This window comes from Saimiri boliviensis, chromosome 1 (genome assembly GCF_048565385.1).
Source record: "Saimiri boliviensis isolate mSaiBol1 chromosome 1, mSaiBol1.pri, whole genome shotgun sequence".
Taxonomy (NCBI): Eukaryota; Metazoa; Chordata; class Mammalia; order Primates; family Cebidae; genus Saimiri; species Saimiri boliviensis.
The window spans coordinates 94024660-94046716 of record NC_133449.1 but is presented as its reverse complement, the minus strand read 5'-3'; the positions used below and the strand labels follow the sequence as shown (position 1 = coordinate 94046716).

Below are 22057 nucleotides of genomic sequence, written 5' to 3'. Positions count from 1 at the left end.
AGAATTCACTGTTAAGCCAGACTTTCTGTTTAACTAGAACAGTCTTTTTTTTGTACCAACAATAGATACCACTATTTATAAACTTTAGCATTTTCATGTAAGAAGAGAATCTTGTGTTCTCACAGCTGTGCCGAAAGGGCTATATGCATTTTGTGTTTCAGTGTTCAGCAGCATATTTTAAAATTAAATTTTGGAGTTGAGAAATGCAAATTTTTTAATACTGGAATTTCATTAAAAATCTTTAAATCTTTTTTTTTTTTTTTTTTTTTTTTTTTGGCTAGGTAACTAAGTTAGGCTTAGACAATTGCCTTCTCAGTCATTTAATGAGCTTTCCCAGAATTTATCTTTCATTATCTGTGGCTGCACTAATCATTTGCTAAAACTTACTGGAAGATTCACTCTTTATTATCGATCTGTATTTCATGAATATTCATGTATAATCTCTGTATTTGCACCCTTTTAACAAAGTAGCTGAATAATATAAAATTTAAATTTTTTAATGGAATTATTTTATGGCTCCCATCGTATGAATAAAAGACTCCTTATTATGTAGAATAACAATGAATATATCAAGAGGTGGGATTGTTTTAAATGAAGCACCGTAAATTTGAATCCATTTGCAATGTAGGGCCTCCGTGTCGGATGGAGTAATTTGTAGGCATCTTGTATCTGCGTGTCAACATCTGATGGAGGCAGTCCGTAGGCCTTTCATCCACTCTGTCTTTCAAATGTTTGCTGAATGTATATGCGTAGTAGGCACCCTTCTAAGTCTTGGTTTACAAGGGGACAAAGCCCTTGTTTTCAAGGAGTTAAATGCAGTCCGAGAAAATAAACGATAAATAAATTAAGATGTGTGAAGTACTGGTCATGGCCGTGGAAAAAGAGAAAACAACAAAGGAATGGCAAGTGGTGCAGCAGCGATTTTAGATGAGGTGGGGCGGGTTTGGCTTGGCAGAGAGTGGGATGGAATCAGAGAAGGAATATGAGAGAGGGAGGGAGAACAAGGGAGGGGATCTTGAACAAAATAAGGGAACAAAGGGTCCTGCAGAGAGCTGGGGCAGAGCATTCCAATACAAGGACCCCAAGGAGAGAATCTGAGTTTGGAGAAACAACCCAGGGTCAAGGTCTTTTAGGCTTTGGTACAGCTTTGGATTTCATTCTGTTGTGGTGGGAAGCCACAGTGGGGTTTGAACAGAGAACTGACACAAATCACCTTCAGCTTTTAAAGGTCCCCAGAGCTGCTGTTAAGGAGCTGGCCTGGTGTGTGGGGAGGGTGGAATAGAGAGACTGGTAGGCTGGGGAGATGCTGTTGGTCTAGAGTGGAGTGCATGGGAGAGAAGTGGGTGGATCCGAGGCATATTTTGAAGGCAAGCCTGTGGGATTTGCTGCTGGAAGGAATGTGGAGTGAGAGACAAGAGCCTGAGGGATAAATCTCAGATTGGGGCCTGAGTCAACCCACTTAGTGGTTGTTTAATACCCACTTACCCAGAAGGGCAGACTGTAGGAGGCACAGGAGGTGGTTTGTTTATTTGATTGGTTTCCTTTTGTTTTTTGTGGGCAGAATGACGAGCTTAGTTTTAGACATGTGAGATTTGAAGTGCACATTAGACATCTAGATGGAGGTTTTCAGCAGGTAGCTGGGTGCAAAGGTCCAGCATTAGGGGATAGAGCAGGGTGGAGACCAGCATTTGGCAGCAACACATGGATGATACTCAAAGCTAAGAGGGTGGATGGAGGGGAGGCCCCCAGAGAGCCTGGCTATCCCTGCATCTTTAGGTTGGAAGCACAAATGGAGCCAGCCAGAAGACGAAGAAGGAAGGGTCAGTGAGGGACAAGCAGCAGGGCTGCGGTGAGGAACAAGCATCAGGGCTGTGGGCTCTCCAGGCAGCTGGTGGATGGTGTGTCTCACAGAAGGACTGGTCAGCAGTCTCTGCTATAGTGGACATGCAGGTAACAGGAGGACTTTTGCCTTTGACAGTATGGTAGGAGCAAAAGCCAGTTAGTGGAGGGGCAAAGAGCAGGTGGGGAAGGAAGTAGAGATGACAAGAGGAGACAGCTTTCTGATAGTCACCTGCTATAAAGGAGAGATGGTGAGGGTAGGGGCAAGGGACTGTGATCACAGCATGGAGAATGTAGTATGTGTTATGCTAAACAAGATGATCCAGAAAGACACAGTAGCTCCAGGGAATAATTACAGGAGCAGGTTCCTTCCAGAGGTGGGATTCAGGTGTGGGCTGAATCCCACCTTTGGAAGGAACCTGCTCCTATAATTTGGAAGACAGGCCTTGGAGAGGCACCAAGACTGCTCACTCCCGTAACACGTGGGACAGGTGGAGATGTTCTCTTCTGATGGCCTGAATTTCTCTTAATGAAATAAGGAGGGCAAGTGGAAAAAACTCAGTTTCTCCTACTCTACTCTCAAAACACACTTCTTTCAGCAAATGTCTGGGGATCGCTTCCCAACAGCAAGTAAGCAGTTGCTTCTGCAGCAGGTATCACTGAGCATCTGCTAATTTAATTCAGTTCTGACACTGTCTACCTGGAGATAGCATCAGTCCCATAGTTTGAGGACTTAGTCCTTAAGACTGCCCCTCCACCCCTACTTCAGATGCCATTTGCAAGTCCCAGATTTTTACCTGTGCTTCTGGCCATAAACCAGGGTTCCCATGTTGCCTTCTGCAGGTTCAATTAATTTGCTAGAGCAGCTCACAGAACTCAGGGAAACACATTTGCCTCTTTCCTTATTGTAAGGAAAATAAAAAATCTCAGGATCCCCCTTGCTAAACTACTTATGCAAAAGGATGGCTTAAGCCTGGAGGCTGACTCTTACATCCCCCTCTTCCTAATGAACAGCTGTTATCAGCCTTATGCATCTGCCAGGTCCCCACAGAAAGGTAAAAGGCCGCAGGTGTCTGAATGGCTGCCCCCACAATCATTCTTAAGTAAATTCTTTGCTGGCTTCCCATAAACAAGGACAAACCAGTTGTCACTTTAGGTCAGTAATCGAGGTCTACCTCTGAATTCTCCACACTGGTAATGTGGATTACAAGGTTATCTTCCCAGGTGCAGAACAAGTCCAGACTCATTTCTTCCACCTATCTAGAGATGACTGCATAATTGTCTCTTCCTTTTTTCTCTTCAGATGTTCACTTTATCTGATGTAAAATGCAGATTTACTCGGCACTAACCAAAGTCTCACAGGCATGTAACCTTTTCGCCTTAACCGCCAACCTGTCTTCCCCCACTTTTAAGGAAATGTCTAAATACTAAACCTGAAAACCTCTTTGGAAAAACAGGTGGGCTCTGTGGCTCATGTTTTTTCCCAGAAAAGCCCTAAAGCTGGCTTAATAAACTTCTGTGATTGAGATGTATACCTCAGTCACTCATTTTGGTTGTCACTATAAAGGATATTTTTAAGGATACAGATGGCAGAGGTGTAGGCATAGTGAGGTATGGGGAAGGGACATGGAGCTTCTCTGCCTTCTCCAGGAACCTCCCAAAGTTCAGAAGTCTGGATGCCCATCTGAACTCTGTTCTTTTAGGTTTTATGGAAGCTTCATTGCATAGGTATGATTGGTTAAAGCCTTGGCCATGGATGATCAACTTGACCTCAGCCCCTCTCCCCTTCCTGGAGGGTGGAGGGTGGAGGGTGGGGCTGAAAGTCCCAAACCTCTAATTCTGCCTTGGTCTTTTTCCAGACCAACCCCATCCTGAAGCTTCCTAGGGGCTGCCAGCCACCAGTCACCTCATTTGCATATAAAAAGACACTTTCATTTGAGGATATGCTAGGAAATGGGAAGATGACCAAATATATTTTATACAATGTCATAGAAGGTCACTCATCAACTGAGGCTACAGAGAGGGGAGGAGATATTAGAGTACAGACAAGAAAGATGTTAATAGACCCTTCATAGAGGGGAACGGAGGCCACTTAGAAAATGGAGTAAGTTGCCGGGAGGCACCAAGAGTCCATGTGAGGCCAGAGGTCAGACATGTAAAATGGCACTGGCTGCCCTGGGGCTGGTGTGGAGTAGGTGAGAGTTGGATTTAACCAGAGAAAGTAGTAGTAATATTTGTGTGGTGTTTTTGTTTTTGTTTTGGGTTTTTTGTTTGGTTGGTATTTTTGAGACGGAGTTTTGCTCTTGTTGCCCAGGCTGGAGTGCAATACCGTGACCTCAGCTCACTGCAGCCTCCACTACCCGGGTTCAAGTGATTCTCCTGCCTCAGCCTCCCAAGCAGCTAGGATTACAGGATGCACCACCATGCCTGGCTAATTTTTGTATTCTTAGTAGAGACAGGGTTTTGCCATGTTGGTCAGGCTGGTCTTGAACTCCTGATCTCCGGTGATCCATTTGCCTCATCCTCTCAAAGAGCTGGGATTACAGGCATGAGCCACTGCACCCGGCTTGTGTGTTTTTTTCTCATAAAAAGAATAGAAATCCTAAACAGTGAAGAAATTTCATCACATTTATTCCTATGTACCTCTAATCTTAATGAAAATACATACATTAAAAAAAATAAAAATTTGAACTTTATTACACATGTGTTTTATGACTGTGCTGTCTGCCCTGCTACCAGAGTTGTTTAAACTTCCCCTTGGTCCTTTTGGCAGCCACATCTGACTCTTGAGTTAAAGCCACTGAGATCTTTCTAAGTGCTCTTGACTCTTGACTTGTGTCACTATGTTTTGTTGCCCCTAAGTCAAGGGTCCAAGTAATTACACATGGAGTAGCAGGAAGCACTCACAGCAGAGACTGCAGATGGGCTCTGGGAGGCCTGGCCAGGTTGGGGGTGCAGAGGTTGGGATGAGACTGAGCCGGTGGCAGAGGAGGGCCGCTGTGATTTTGGAGGGATGAGTTTTCAGGGGAGTGGTCACTGTGAGAAATATGTTAGGCAACCAGTAGGGGTTCTTGTTACTTGGCATTGCTTAGCAGGAGGGACAGTCTAGTGGAGATCAAATACATCAGGCTTCACAGCACAGTTTTATTATTTTCTTCAACAGCATGTGGACTAGAGTCCACACAGGAGAAATCTAAGTTCTGGTTGAGTATACCTTATCCTAAATGCTTTGGATCAGAGTGTTTTAGAATTCAGAATTTTGGGGGGTTTTGGAATATTTGCATATACATAAATGAGATCTTGGGAATGGGACTCAAGTCTATATGCTAAATTTATTTATGTTTCATATATACCTTATAAACATAGCCCTAAGTAATTTCATGTAATTTTTCTAATAATAAGTGTGACCTATCACATGAGGTTGGATGTGGAATGTTTCACTTGTAGTGCTCAAGTTTTGGGTTTGGGATTTTGAATAAGGGATGCTTAGCCTACATGTCTATACTGTGGTCACCAAGGGAAGAAAAAAACCCCTAGCCCTCCCCTCTTTATTTTGTAAAGGATTCTTGTGTAAAAAGTGGACTGCAGGTACTGCTGGTTACCATCATGGCAGATATGCTGATTCTGGAACTAGGGTAGAAAATATGCACGAAAAGCCCAAAGCATCTCGTGGTGCCCGAAAGTAAGGATGCGCTCAAAGAAACAAGCAAACGCTGACTCTCGGTGATGGTGATATGTGACCGGGATGGCTAGCTGAAAGCACTCCCATAGCCAAAGTTGGAACAATTTAAGAAAAAACAATATTGGATTGTAGCCCAGAATATAAAATAGCCATAAGATCACAGTGATATAAATGATGGAACAAGTTAATTAGTCGGGGAAGAGTAATCTCCTGTGCAAAAGGTTTCCAGATAATTCATGCAGATGCTTTGCCTCGAGGAGGTAGAGGAGGTAACTCCCCACCCTTACGTGTGGGCTGTTCCTGGAGACTTCCTTCCAAAGAGTGCAGTATGGAAAGAGGCAAGTGTAACTTAACAGTGGAGAATCCTGACAAACACTGATCAAGGTCAGCATCAGCAGTCCGCAGTCCTAAGCCATGCTGACCTCTGATGTGGTGAGATGAGAATAGCATGTTGCCTCTGTGGTCTTCCTCCCAAAGCTCAACAACAGAGCACTGGTCAGGTATTTTAGGATCTTCTTCCCAAAAGCTATTACCAAAGCACTGGTCAGATATTTTGCAGAATGTCCCCCAGTTAGGATTTATCTGATGTTTTCCTCATGACATCAGACAAATCCTTTTGGTGGGACATTCTGTAAAATACCTGACCAGTGCTCTTTAACAAGGGAAGTCCGAGAACTGCCACAGCCAACAGGCACCTAAGCAGACATGTTGACTAAATACAGTGTGGGATCCTGGGTGGGATCTTGGCACAGGAAAAGGACACTAAGGGAAAACTAAGGACATCTGAATAAACTGTGAACTTTAGTTAATGTAGAGGTAGTGGTTCATTAATTTTAACATGTATATCAAACTAATGTAATGTGTTAATAATAGAGAAACGTAGTCCTAAAAAAATATTTTGGGGCCGGAAGCGGTGGCTCAGACCTGTAATCCCAGCACTTTGGGAAGCCGAGGCGAGTAGATCACAAGGTCAGGAGTTCAAGACCTGCCTGGCCAACGTGGTAAAACTCTCGTCTCTAGTAAAAAAAAAAAAAAAAAAAAAAAAAAAACCAGGCTTCGTGGCTCACGCTTATAACCCAGCTACTCGGGAGGCTGAGGCAGAAGAATTGCTTGAACCCAGGAGGCGGAGGTTGCAGTAAGCCAAGGTCGCACCACTGCAAATCCAGCCTGGGTGACAGAGCAAGACACTATCTTGGAGAGGGAGGGGATTTTTTTTTTTTTTTTTTTCAAAATGTCAAGCACAGATGCTAGAAACTTTCATTACCTCATTCTGTTTTATTAAATGTTAGGGATGGTTTCTTTAACAGAATTATACATTTGGAGTACATATTAGCATTTATTGCTCCAAACTCATTTGTAGATGTGTCTGTAGTAATTAAACCCAGCGGAACCCATAACCCCTCTTCTACACAGGGTCCCTGCTGACAGGTAGGTTCAGATTCTTGTCCCCAGAGCTGGATACAGAGGGGCTTTCTATAATCTGCTCTCCCACTTAAATAGGAAAATCTAAAGCATGGATACAATATTTGGGAATGTGGACACAGACCATATAAATCTGCATAACTAAAATGATTTTAGCAGTCTAACCATATTTGAACATTATGAGACCTGGATAGTGTGGAATCTGGTTTTCAATGTCACCGTGCTGCTTGTTTCAACCTTGCATGTTTCAAAACCGGGAGGGGAATCATGAGTAATAAGGTGGCAAGGAAAAAGGTCAGGTATTGATTAACGTAGCTGAATTCATTTGTAAGAATCAAGGAAACTCATGACATTTATATTTTGATGTTTTTTTTTAAAAAAGATGGAGTCTCATTCTGTCACCCAGGCTGGAGTGCAGTGGCATGATCTTTGCTCACTGCAACCTCCACCTCTGGAGCTGAAGTGATTCTCCTGCCTCAGCCTCCTGAGTAGCTAGGATTACAAGCGTGTATCACCATGCCCGGCTAATTTTTTGTATTATTAATAGAGATGAGGTTTCACCATGTTGTCCAGGCTGGTCTCAAACTCCTGACCTCAGGTGATTTGTCCATCTCGGCCTCCCAATGTGCTGGGTTTACAGGCATGAGCCACCATGCCCAACCGGCAAGTTTTTGAAATAGATGTTTAAGTTATAAAAATTACAAGTACCTTTATAGCTGTGAAAAAAAAAAAAAATAGAAAGGGCTAAACCCCTAAAACATGGTGACTGTTATTTGTCTACTTTGGGATCAGGGAGTACTACCTGAAAATACCTCACTTTTGTGTTTCACGAGAGGCCAGGTTTCACCAAAGCCGTCCATGTCCATTTTTGTACATGAGTATTTTCCCATTGCTGGTATTTCCTCTTCACCCCATCACCGTGCTGTCTTCTGGGTTGGCAGAAGGCAGTGTTGATTCCAGTGCAGTTATATGGAGTTTCATTTGTTTACAGTTAGCATCATGTAAGAAAATTGGCTTATTAAATTGGTGGTGTTTTTCCAAAATGCTGGCACCAGAGAATCACTTGACAGTCAGAGCCTTCCTCCTAGTGTGATTAGTATCTGAGACACCAGTGAGAAAGCCAAGGAAGTCTGCAAAAATGTGTACTTTTGTAGCTGGAGTGGTAAATTATGTGTAAAATAGCATTTCCCAGATTCTAGTTGAAGCGACAGTGCCACCAATTCTTTTTTTTTTTTTTTTTTTCCTGTAAAATTTCCCAGACACTAATGAGCTGTGTTGACTTACAGTCTAGTCTGCAGAATGCTAGTGTGTCCTGGCATTTCACAGAGTAAATGAGTTGCTCAATGATGAAGTCCTGGAAACTGGTTGATAAACTCACATTTTAAGGCATTTTTCTTCTGTAGTTTAATTTTGAGGGGTAGCCTGACACTGGCAGCAAAGATAAAGTAATGGTAGGTATTCACTGAAAAAAAATAGAAGGGTGTAGCAGAAAGCTATAGATGATCATTATGATCAGTATAAAAATTTTCCTTTTATTGAGAATTGCTATGTGCTAGTAAATTCTATTGAGGATGTAGTAAAAATACTGTTCAGTTAAGAAATTAATGTATACTTTATACCCAATAGGATAGCTGCTGTCAAAAAAAAATAAAGAAAATAACAAGCATTGACAGGGATGTAGAGAAATTGGAACCCTTGTGTACTGTTGGTGGAATAATAGATGCAGCCTCCGTGGAAGGCATTAGGGCAATCTGTCAAAAAAGTAAAACTAGAATTACCATATGACCCAGCAGTTTCACTTCTAGGTGTATACCCAGTGGACTGGAAACAGCAGGGACTTGAAGTGATATTTGCACACTCATGTTCATAGCATTATTGACAACCATCCAAAGGTGGAAGGAAGCAACACGAATGTTCATTGATGGATGAACAGATCAACAAAATGTGGTACATGCATACATGGGAATATTATTCAGCCTTAAAAAAGGAAGGGAATTCTGACACATGCTACCAAATGATGAACCTGGAAGGCATCATGCTAAGTGCAACTAACCAGTCACAAATAGACAAGTGATTCCACTTAAATGAGGTACCTGGAGTCATCAAATCTGCAGGGACAGAAAGTCGAATAGTGGTTGCCAGGGACTGGGGGAAGGGGGAAGTTGAGAGTTAGCATTCAGTGTGTACCTGTTCCAGTTTTTTAAGACGAAAATAGTCCTGCAGATGGATGATGTTGATGTTTACACAACAGGGTGAATGTAGTTAAAGCCACTGAACTGTACACTCAATGTTTAATCTGCAGGGGTTGGGTGAAAAAAAAAAATGAAATGGTTTAAATGTTAAACTTCGTTAAATGTATTTTATCACAATTTTGTAGAAAAGAAAGGATGTGGGATATTGTGTGCTTGAACTTCTGCTGAATAATACTTATTATAATTACTGTTTAAAAGTGGTCAATGCCACTCTAGGGTCCTGTGTCCAGCAGACAGGTGGAAATGCAGGTGTGCAGTGGAACCAGCCCCCCAGAAACAGAGACCTGGAACAAGAGCCAGCCAGCCAATGGGAAGTAGATAAGCTTATACTCTGGGAGGGGCTCCCAGGGTTGGAGAGAGGCCTTCAGGGACCCTCAGCCTACGTCAGGGAAGGAGCAGGTAGCAAAGAGGTAGGAGAATTTGCCGGATAATTACTTATCCCAGGTACTTAATTTTTTTTTTTTTTTCATTGACTGGGTCTCTAAAATGAACATCACATAGTTTAAATTTACATTTTGTAATAACTTGACCATACCTCTTTGTCTGTAAATGTATTCTGTTAGATGCTGTGGATGAATCAAAGCTTTTCTAGGGTAGCTAGATACAAGCTGATAGCATTAGCCACATTAGGAACATTAAAAAAAAGGAGTTAGGATGTACGCAAGACTCATTGGGGTCTCTTTGTAAAGCCTCATAGAACTATGCCATTCCAGTTTTACTACCTTTGAGTGTTGGCACATCTTCCTGTTTAAGTTTTCTCTTTTTCAATGACATAATCTGATGTGCGTATGTTTCTGAGTCCCTGTGAACCTTACCTCCAAGCCGTTGAGCCTCATGATGACTGGGCATTACATGGACAGGAGTAGGGCAATGATGGCTAACACTTGCCCAGCACAGACTGGGTATTAGGTATTTCCTATAGGCTGGATGATTTAATCCTCATCGAAACTCTGACCCATCTGCAAACACGGAATTAGGGGGCAGAGTGGCTAAGCACCTTCCCCCAAAGTCACCCAGATGGTTGATACGAAGCTGGCCTTTCAAACCCTGGTTTTCTGCAGCTGAAGGGGATCATTCACAGAAGTGGTCCTATCAGAGTCCACAGAGGAAACCTCTCCAATTTCAATGGTTGGAGAGAGTTCACAGGCAGCAGATTTTGACCATTACCCAACAAAAACAGAATACAAATCATAAAAGGACTCTCTCTAAAATAACATACTGAGCAAAGGCCTTATTGACCAGAAGCCACTGCCCTGTAAGAGCATCTTCTCTGCGGCTGCTCAGCCATGCTCAGTGGGAGCAGCCGCAGAGAAGATGCTCCTTTGCTCCTGAGAATAGCAGTGTACACATCCTGCCTCCCACACTCTGCAGTAGAGAGGGGCAAGAGAAGCCGAGTTCGTGGACTTCTACTTTGGATTCAGTAAACTTCTCCCTTTCAGCTGGGCCTGCCTTCCTCTACCCGTCCCCAGTAAAACATTGAAACAAGCCCCTCCCCAAATGACATCTACCAAAAGCCTATATTTGAATGAGTCTCCATAAATTGATCAGTTGCATTTTTCCCCTGAAGGCATGAGATATTACAAAGAAAAGTCTTAAGGGCCCACAGTAAAGTAGGTTGTATTATTTGAATAATTCAGACTGTGTGTTGAAAATCAAGTAGAGATGACAATTTTTTTCATACAGACTCAATTTTTTTCTACTAACTGAACTCTCTAAACCAATGAGTTCCACATAGACAAATATATTTTGGTATGTCTGCACACGTGTGCACATACGTATTTTTGAAATTTCAAGTTAATATCCTGGAAGTAACGTGTTAAGACTTGTTTGTCTGTGCATATATTTCGAATTCAGTTTAAGAAATCAGGGCCAGGTGCAGTGTCTCATACTCGTAATCCAGTGCTTTGGGAGTCCGAGGCAGGAGGATCCCTTGAGCCCAGAAGCTTGAGACCAGCCTAGGCAACGTAGTGAAACCCCGTATCTACAAAAAATAAAAAAGTAACAGGGCACGGTGGTGCACACCTGTAGTCCTAGCTACTTGGGAGGCTAAGGCAGACAGATCACTTGAGCCCAACAGTTGGAGCCTGCAGTGAGCTATGATTGCGCCACTGCACTTCAGCCTGGGTGACAGATTGAGATGCCATCAGAAAGAAGGAAGGAAGGAAAGGAGGGAGAGGAGACTGGTCTTCCTGTGGTGGATAAATTGGTTAGTTGGTGGAAAGGTGAATGAGGCAGGTGGGTATTAACCTAGAATCATCTGTCTGCCTTCTCCTTTAGCTTCCTGTTAAACCAGATGGCCGAAGCCCAAACAGCCATTGTCAACACGCAGTAGGGCTTCCTAGACAAAGCAAGTGACAAGATCGTCTCTTGTGCTAAATGCTCTTGAGGAAGTCAGACATGCGGGCTAGGATAGTGACACTTCGATGGGTATCTCTGTAGAGGTACTGCTTGTGCACAGGCTTGAATCATAGGAGAGCAGACATTGGGCCTATCTTGCTCTGCAGGGAACCCTGGTGCCCAGAAAACTCAGTAAATCCTAGTTAAATGAAGTAGGGATGGGCAGAACATGGCTCCACCTCACATGTATGAAATAAGTCTTCAGAGGGTATTCATTATGACTGAAGCTGCCATTCTTAAGTCTCTCTTATGCTGGCACGTCGAGCCTCAGGACTTTGTTTACAAGCTCCTCAATGAGGTATTACTCCGGGCTATCGAAGAGGTAGCTGGGCCAAGGTGGTGGTAAGGTCTACACCTATATAATGCTAAACCTTGCCCTCTAAAGCACTTTGTACTCATGTTTCTCCTGAGTATCAGAAGTATCTTTTGAGGCAAGTGGTGGTGTCCCATTTTACAGAAGAAACTGAAGTCCAAGGAGGACATACAAATGGTTCAGCTAAGCTTGGATCCCAGACCCTAATCTCTTCTTTCTTCTGTAATATTTGCCTTTAGGACCACGTGGTTCAGCTTGATCCCCATGACCTCCCTGGAAATATCTGTGACCATTTTTTAATGTTGTAGGGACACAAGCTAGTATCAGGAGTAGGTAACCCAGCAAAATACAGTTAATAGGATTGTCTTTAGAAAGAAAATAGGGTCCTAGAGTAGGATTGCTTGTATTTTAGGGGTTAGTGAAAACTGTTGAGCTGAGAAAGTTTTTTTACATATCCTATTTGTTTTTAAATCCGTTCCCACCTGACGCTTGAAAAAAGCAGCCTAGCTCATGAGGTTCTGAAAGCTGTTTTTCCAGCATAACCTCGGGGTCCTGGTAGGCTGTGTTCTAGAGAGGTCACATGACATACAAGATGTGATCTGGCTATTGAATATCAAATTTGTAGCCCTTATATCTTTGAGCTAGACCTGAGTGGCAAATTTAACTAGCTGTAGTAATGAAGGCAAAAACTAGGTTTCCTTGAACTGCTAAGCTAGAGAGAAAAACATGCATTGTTCTTTGAATCAGATGTCTACGATTCTTGCCTGGACTAAATCAGATTACCAACTCTGACTTAAAATTTGAGTACTCAGTCAGTTAGAATACTTTTTTTTTTTTTTTTCCAGACTTTCTTCTGCTGAGGCTTTTCCACATTGGAAATTTGTCAGTTTGTATGTCTAATTTTATTGTGGAGTAATGGTTCATCTGCAGTCTTCTTCCTGTTCAAATCCAACCTGCACCATAACAAATTAGTTAACTGAAAATACCACATGGTCCTTTTGGGATTTTAAGAAATAGCTTCCCAAGGCCTCAGGGATGCAACCTCAACACTTGACCAACATGCAAGACACTTCAGATGGGCTTCCAGCCCCCCTTTCAACCTGTGTTGGCAAAGAAAGAAAAGACTGAAGCCTGTGAGGATACAGGGTGATGGGGCACTCTTCCTTCCCACTGGTTTTGGGGTGTCTGAGCGCAGCAGCCGAGGCCAGCTGTGCAAATGAGGGAGCCATTTTTCTATCAGTGTGTGGTCACAACTCAGCTTCAGAATAAGAAATTGTATGGGTGCTTCCTTCATGGAGGAGGCAGTGCTGCTAAGTCGGGCCCAGTGCAGAGCTGAGCTTTCTCAGGGTCTTGGGAAGTGTGGCTTCCAGTGCTCCTGGAGCTTCAGAAGCAGAAGCGTTCAGGGATTAGTTAACCTTTAACTACAGAGGGTGATTAACCCATTGGGGCTGTCATTGATTGGCTGTCCCTCTGAAGCAACCTCAGTGCAGTGAGGCAGTTGTCTGTTGGCTGGCCATCTGGTGTGGCATGGTTGTTGACTGGTGGATTTCGCTGGAGTGAAGTGGTTGCTTATTGGCTGGCCCTCTGATATGAGGCAGTTGTTGATTGGTGGACTTCATTGCAGTAAGTGAACAGAAGCAGGTTTTGTTTTGTTTTGTTTTGTTTTTTAAAATTGATGGGGGCGGTCCTTGAGCCATTTAAGATAAGGTTAAACCCATTGCTATGGCCAACCAATAGGCAGTCATTTCCTAGGTGTATGGGAACTTTTAATTCTCACATGTGCTAGAAACTTAAGAGTTCTGAGTTGGAATAAGCCTCTCAAAATGCAAACTAGTGTCAGGCCCCCAGCCACCCCCACCCCAAGGAGTGAGCGCATAAGAAGAGACTGGGTGAGGGTCCACAGGCCTGGGCTCAAATCCTGACTGTCATTAAACAAGGCATTCAGTCTCTGTGACACTCAGTCATCTAAAAGATGACACCTCCCTGAAACGTGGATATTCCCAAGATTAAATGCCTTGACCTATGGGAGGTGCCCATTGCAGTTCCGAGGAGCTCAGAGTGGTGGCCCCGGGGAAGCTCTGTGTGGCATTGTTTTGTGGCTCGGTTCTCTCGCTTGGCTTTTCCCACCTAAGGCTCAGCAGAATTATATTGCCAGATGTAAAACTCCTTGGATGCGCGGGCCTCTCTCATAAAGATCCTGATATAATTGGCTTTCAGTAGGGCTCAGGCAGTGGAATTTTTAAAGCTTCAATATGATGTTCTGTGTAGATGGGAATAGATCAGGCCCAGCCAACTTTTTCCTTAACTGCCGTTCATTGAGTAGGAAATATTAATAAACAGCTTTGATTGGCCAGATCTTGACTGTTCTTAAGTGACGAGCTGCTCTTGTTAAAACCTTGTGGAAATTGTGTAATTAAGAAAGCAATCTGGTATTCAGACGCAATATTCTCTGAGCTCCATTCCTGTTACTGCTATTGCTCTTCTTGTTGTTACTTAAAAAAAGAAAATCAGGCTGGGCGTGGTGTCTCATGCCTGTAATCCCAGCACTTTGGGAGGCCGAGGCGGGTGGATCATGAGGTCAAGAGATCGAGACCATCCTGGTCAACATGGTGAAACCCCGTCTCTACTAAAAATACAAAAAATTAGCTGGGCATGGTGGTGTGTGCCTGTAATCCCAGCTACTCAGGAGGCTGAGGCAGGAGAATTGCCTGAACCCAGGAGGCGGAGGCTGCGGTGAGGCGAGATCGCGCCATTGCACTCCAGCCTGGGTAACAAGAGTGAAACTCCACCTCAAAAAAAAAAAAAAAAAGAAAATCTACCTTTGTGACTTTCAAAGCTCTAATCTGACATAAAGATTGGATTAGGGAGTTCTACATGGTGTGGACTTGAGATTTTCTAAAAGTGTATAACAAAATAGTCTCCAGTTCTGATAGGAGCTTTATGTAAACTTTATCCTTTGGATATTGTATACATTATGCAGAGGCTTTCCTCCTTCCCAAAAGGTTTGTTATCTTCAAATTTGGAAGTTAATTCATAAAAATAAAATGCATTATTTATTAAAAAAAATTTTAGCATCTAGTAGAAAACATCATGTTATTTTAAAATGGTATTTATGCTTCCATGGAGTCAATGTGCATAGATCCCCTGTAATCCTAAAGTCATCCCTCTAAAATAATGAGAACTTCTGTCAGGGGGAAAGGGGATTTTAGTCCAGGGTCTTTTCATCATTCGTTTCTTCCTAGTTTGGAGAAATAGTTAATTTAAGGACTGAATATTGAATTTTTCTGCTGAAAGAATACTGGTTCATCTTCTACCTCAGAAGTACAGAGTTGCCGAAGTAGTTGATTATTTTATTCAGCTGTATTTTTGCTATTTATTACTTCCAAAATTAACTTTACTAGATATATAATATAACATTTATTTATTGTTGTTTTGATAAACTTTTCATTTTGGAAAAATGTTATATTCACTTCTGATCTTGCACATTTTGTAGATTTTAACAAATACATAGTGACAGGTGTCTGCCATTATAGTACTGAACAGAGTAGTTTCACTGCCCTAAAAATCCTGTGCTTCGCCTGTACATTCCTCCTTTCCCTCTGGCCCCAGGCAAGCACTCATTTTCTACTGTCTTTCCTTTTCCGGAATGTCAGACCATTTTAAAGAAAAAAGTTATTCATGACATTTGTTGAAGAACAGTTAGACTTTATTCAGAGGGACTACTACAGTAGGGTTTTGCAGTCAAGAAAGAGATTGAGTTTGACTCCTGATATTAATACAACAAGGAAGAATGGGCATTTATAGGCAAGAAGCAAAATAAGGAAGTTGGTGGATGGAAAATTACTAAGAGGAAACGTCAGGGGTGGAGGGTGGGGATTCTGGCTAAACTAACCTAACAAGATTCTTCTGAAGGCAGGACAGGGTGATCAGATGTCACCTAGGGGATGGTAGAGGATGAGGAACCTGATCAGATGTCGAGGGTGGAGGATTCCAGCTAGAGCAACTTAGCAGGAGAGTCTTGCAAAGATTGGGCAATGCAAAGATGGTCACGGAAGTACGAAAGTCAAGGCCTAATGAGAGGAGGATTCAAAGGAGCTTGGCTGAAGTTTGGTTAAGGATAAACTGTCAGAATCACACTGTGTGTAGCCTTTTCAGATTGGCTTCTTTCACCTAGCAATATGCATTTAAGGTTCCTCCATGTCTTCTCATGGCTTGATAGCTTATTTCTTTTTGGCACTGAATATTTCATTGTCTGGGTATACCACAGTTTACGTATCCATTCACCTACTAGAAGGACATTTTGGTTGCTTCCAAGTTTGAGCAATTATGAATAAAGCTGCTACAGATGTCCCTGTACAAGTTTTTGTGTGAATGAAAATTTTTAGGAATAATTTTACATTTATAAAAAAAGTTGCTAATATAATACAGACCATTCCCATATACCCTTTACCCGGTATCTCGTAATGTTAACATCTTATGTGAATGTAGTCTAAACCAGGAGATTGACAATTATTATTACTATTAAACTTTATTTTTACTTCACCAGTATTTCCACTAATTTCCCTTTTCTGTTTCATGATCCAATCCAGGATACCACCTTGCATTAGTACAATGTTAACTTTAATTTGTAGGAGTAGTTTATTGTTACATTTATTAAATATGTTCATAAGACACAGCGTATCCTGAGAAAATGAATGTAAACCTATCAGTTATCAGGAGGCCATGTTACTTAATCAAATGGACTTATTTAATTATAATATTGTTATTTAGACTTTTTTGCAAGTTTGATTTTGTTAGAGATTTCCTCATGTACAACGAACAGTGAGATAGGATTTGTTTTCTAAGATTGCTGTTTCTAAACCAAACACTAAAGCTTGTTGAAAGAAGGACATTTTAAGGTTGAGCATTTCAAGACCCAGGAGGAAACCGGTTGCAGAGTCATAATAAAAACTGTCAGTGCCTAATTTTTCACGTTGGTGCAAAGGATGAAGTGTCCAGGTAGTTCTCTAATGAGCATCTCCAAATGTTTTGTTGGCAGAAGGACTCCATGAAAGATGACAGAAGAAGTTATTGTGATAGCCAAGTGGGACTACACCGCCCAGCAGGACCAGGAGCTGGACATCAAGAAAAACGAGCGCCTGTGGTTGCTGGATGACTCCAAGACATGGTGGCGGGTGAGGAACGCGGCCAACAGGACAGGCTATGTGCCGTCCAACTACGTGGAACGGAAGAACAGCCTGAAGAAGGGCTCCCTCGTGAAGAACCTGAAGGACACACTAGGTGAGTGTTCCACCCGCTGGAGAGAGGAAGCCTTGTGCATTTCAAGGGACACTATCCATCTTTCTAGTTTGTTTGCTTTTTCAAAGAAAAAAAAGGTGTTTTAAATGTTAACATCTTCCTAGTTGTCTTTTTTTAAAAATCTAAGAATTAAGAGATGAAGACGGAGAAATAAGATGTTTGTCATTTCCTGGAGATTCTAGAGTTTGGGGTCTTGTGTATGGAGACACTTCTATGTGCTTGGGACTTCTGCAGAGATATCTCCTTGTATCAAAACTTTAGAGGACCCTGACTTGGAATTCCCACCTCTATAAGTCTACCCAGCTCTGCCGGTATCATGCCATGAAGTTCTCTCTCTCCTATAAAATCCTGTCCATTTGGCCTATATGCCTAGAGCCAAAGCACTTTTTCCCTCTCTGAAATTGATGCTGCATCACACCATGGTCCCGGGTGCTGTTGGCTAAGAGGGCACCTGTGTGACGTGAGGCCACTCCGGGATAGGGGCCCAGTTCAGCCATAGTGTTGTCTGGCCCTCTCTCCATGTGCCTTCCCCCCTCCAACCCTCACCAGGTGTCAGGACATGGGCAATGCCCCCGGGAGTTAACACGAAGTTAACAGTATCCAATCTTGCTTTCTCATGTGCATGCATACAGGACTGACTGACAGTAGTTACTGCTTCAGATTACTTAAGAAAATAGTGTGAGGACTTTTCTGAAGAATGACTCATCTCAAGCTGACATTGAAACGTTGTTACCTTCTTATGAGGATAATGTTGTCTGTACCCAAGACTGCAGGTTATCACTTAAGGGCTTGCTATTGAAATGAGTTAATATTATCACCTGTGTTACATTAAAAAATTGTCTAGCAAGAGGATTTCCTTCCTTTTGGGGGGCAGAGAATGAGGAATACATGGGAAAACTGAAAGTAAAATTGTACACCAAATGTGGTAGGTGTTGCAAACTGTTCATCTTTCCTTTTCTGCAATCCTGAAAAGTCTCAACTCCCTCTGCACAATCATTTAAAGCCTTCATGTTTTAGGCAGTATTTTTGTGCATGGATTAGGTTATTACCATGATTTGGAGAGACAGGTAAGAGACAGGTAAGACACAGGACTTCGTGTGAATCATACCAGGTCACACTGGTCATCATAGGTTCTCAGCCTGTTGGAGAAATTTCATTTTTCATTAACAGTATAGTCCTTCTCCACTGAGCTGCCTCCCTTTCATCTTTTTTTCCCCACATAAGCATGCCACTTGAAACAAACACTTTTATGCTTATAACTCTTAATTAACTGTGGTTACCAAAAAAGAGAGTAGCATGAATAGAGGAGTACTTGAAGATAGCCCTGAGCTTTATTTTTCCAATTTCTGCCTTTCACCAAAGTACCTTCTTTTAAATCATGCTAAACATTGTTAAGTTCTTGACTTGTGTCTTTTTTTTCTTTTTTGCCTCCACTGCCTTTTTATTTTTTTGTATTCACAAGATTCTAGTAAAGCATGAAATGCTCAGAGACTGGTAGGAAGTAGAACAAGGCCAGGCGAGTGCTCTGGGTGACCTGGAAGTTTGAAAACCTTGTCATTTTTCTTCCTCAGTTTTTTAGAATGAGAAAAGACAAAGCCACAAATTAAAACTGCAGACCACCTCTTCCACCCAGCATGCTTAGTTTTCTCGTGAGTTGTGATTGGTTCAGCCAATGGGTATACTCCCAGGCTCTCCGACTGAGCCAGCCGCCCATCCTGGAGCCGGCGCTGGGTCTGCGCCCGTCCCTGACAGATGGCCATCCAGCCCTGCTGGAGCACAGAGACGGCTCGGGTAGGCCAATCCCATTTTTGGAGAAAACAGATTGTTAGAAAGCTCTTCCTTAAATAGAATCAGATTTTTACATTTCTTTAACTTCCTTCCTTCCTTTGGCTCTTACTTTGCCCTCCAGGCCTGTGCTGAATAGATCGGATCCTCTTCTGTAGTGTCGGCTCTCCCATAGGCTTGGTTTCAATCCAGGCAGACAGTTCTTGGGAAACATTTCTGTTAAGCATTAGGTACTGTAAAAATACAGATACAGTGAGGTTCTGAACCCTTGTATTGATTTTAGCAGTTGATCTTCATAGCCAAAACGCCCTTGGGGATCAGTATCATCCCCGTCATGAGGGAGAAAGATCCCCATGGTTAGTATACATTTTTTGTTTTGATCTCTTTATCCTGCTTACCTGGAGGTTTTTGTTGGACAAAGGGACCTTGTTATTTCAGCATGAGTTTTCCCTTGTCCCATTGAGCTGCATCTAATAGAAGAGGAGGCACCCTCTGACCAGGTCTCACCATCATGCAGTAACTTCTGTGCAAAGTTTCTAGATGTGGCTTTGCCAAGAAGGAAAGTAAGAATGCTTTCCGTAGCTCCCCACTCCCATTAGTTTTTTGTTTTTTTGGGGGATTTTTTTTTTTGCTAAAAAGATAGGAGCCAAAGTATTCATGGCTTCCTGTTATTGTGGGTGATTAGAATTAAATAGGTATACCATCAGAATGACACTATGACTTTAGACCATATTGTACAGCCAGCAGAAATGATCCCTGCTGTGTATTGGGAGTGAAAGCAGCACTGAAAGTACCCTACATGTATACTGACCATGGTTTTTGTTGTTGTTGTTGTTGTTGTTTGAGACAGGGCCTCACTCTGTAGCCCAGGCTGGAGTGCGGTGGCATAATCACTGCTTACTACAGTCTTGAGCACAGGGTATCCTCCCACCCCAGCCTCCCGAGTATCTGGGACTATAGGCATGCACCACCACACCCAGCTATTTTGTATTTTTTGTAGAGACAGGATTTTGCCATGTTGCCCAGGCTGATCTTTAACTCGTAGGGTCAATCTAGTAATTACTCATGGCACCACCCACATTTGCAGTTTTCACTGCTTTGGGAGTCCACCTAATTCATAAATACATGGAAAGATTCCCCACTGCTTTGGAATAAAATGACACGGACCTCCCCAGCAAAGGCAGTGTTGTGTGCTGCATCCTCAACTGCAGATTACCCTAACTCTATGTAGTTCTCTCCTGCTTTCTGGTACTCATTTGCTGTCCTGAAGTTGGTAGTAAACTTAATTTTGTCACATACAGTACTTTGTAAGAGTAACTTACAAAGATGTGAGCACCTTTGATTCACATTCTTTCCCTGCAATAATTTAAAAGTGAATAAGACAATCTGAGCTCTTATTTTCACAAGGGCAAAACATTTATATACTGGAACTCCTCTGATATTCAGCGTATGATGATGAATAGTTAGAACTCTCCCAAAGATAACAGGGCATAACGATGATCAAGAACCACTTCTGCTGGCAGAATCAGCTGATGTTTTTGAAGGGCTCAGACTGCACAGCTCTGAGCTCAGCGGAGAGCGGACCTGGGCTGAGGTCTGGCCTTGATACTGCAACTCACGTAGAACATCATGCAGGCTAGATGTTGTAAAAGCACTATGCTATATCTTTTGAGATGGGGAAGCTGCTCCCAGGGAGGTATTTTTCAAAGATTTTCCTTCAAGCTACTGAAGAGCAGTGTTTTGTTACTGCTTTATGACACCACCTGGAGCCCTGCAAGGCCCCAAAGGTTAATTCTCTTTTCGGTTGTTAGCATAGGCTTAAGGGCTGACTCACATTACCCAGAAAGTTATAGTTCCATTTGCAACCTGATCATATCCTCAGGAGGGTATGTTCACAGGCCCACCTGCCCAAGGCTCACCTTGCCACCCTACCCACCTGGGACTTCAGCATCTAGTGTGGCCTGCCCCAGGCTCATTCGTCAGCATTCCTCCCAATGAGGCCACACCTAGACCTAGGGTGGTTAGAAACTTGTCATGGTCAGCCCCAGAACTCTCCTATCTCCGTGATCCAGGCCAGACCTGGGAACACAGAGGCTGCTGAGAGGGCTCCCTAATGCTCACTGTGAAGTCGCCTCTGCACTGGTTTGCGCTGATGCTTTTGGATGGGGACAGGGTGACTGGCACCTGTATGTGAAACTGAGAAGGTTCTGAAAGGCATATGGAATCAACTTTGGAATTGAACTGATCAAAGATGCAAAGGAGTACAGCTGTAGGATTGTTATGTAAGATCCAAAAGCAGTTAAAAGCAGCGCTTAGTATTAGAGTCAAGATTACAGGATTTTGGAGGGAGGAAAGCAGAGCCCAAGTCAGGGTAGAAGGGCTTCTGTCTTGGTGATCTTCTGCCCTGGGGTCTGTGGGACAAGCTTATGGGCACACCTTCTTTGTAGGAATTTGCAAAGCTAACTGCTTATTTCTGTTGGTATTATACTTTTGTTTTTAAGAGATTTATTTTAGAAAAATGTCAGTTCAAAACAACCATCAAGACAAGGCATGATGGCTTATGCCTGTAATTCCAGTGCTTTGGGAGGTCAAGGTAGAAGGATCACTTTAGGCCAGGAATTCGAGACCAGCCTGGACAACATAGCAAGACTTCATCCCTACAAAAAAAATTTTTTTTAAATAGCAGGATGTAGTGGCATGTGCCTGTGGTCCCAGCTACTCAAGAGGCTGAGTTGGGAGGACTGCTTGAGTCTAGAAGCTGGAGGCTGCAGTGAGCAGTGATTGAACCACTGCACTCCAGCCTGGGCCACAGAGTAAGATCCTGTCTCAAAAAATGAACCACGCACACACAAAAAACCATCAGAACAAAATGTTAGAACTTTTAGAGTTCCTGCATCCACAAGGGGACCCTTCCCACCAAGTGTCAACCTCCAACATAGAGGTCAGGATGGACAGAGCCCCTGCTCTGGCAGAGTGTGTATGTTCCACACAGGCCCAGGGACTTGCGAAGCTGTGGGTCTCTCAGAATGAGGAGGGGCGTTGTATTGCTAGAGTGAATTTCACAGGGGG

At 42.9% G+C, this 22057-nt stretch overlaps 1 protein-coding gene across 1 annotated transcript in view; it reads left to right on the top strand.

The window, feature by feature from the left end:
* Positions 1-22057, top strand: part of NCK2 (NCK adaptor protein 2) — a 151812-nt gene that overhangs the window by 88160 nt on the left and 41595 nt on the right. Inside the window, exon 3 of the mRNA XM_039460811.2 lies at positions 16944-17185. Within this exon, the coding sequence (XP_039316745.1) occupies positions 16960-17185 (226 nt within the window). The 5' untranslated portion in view covers positions 16944-16959. The remainder of the gene's footprint in view (positions 1-16943; positions 17186-22057) is intronic.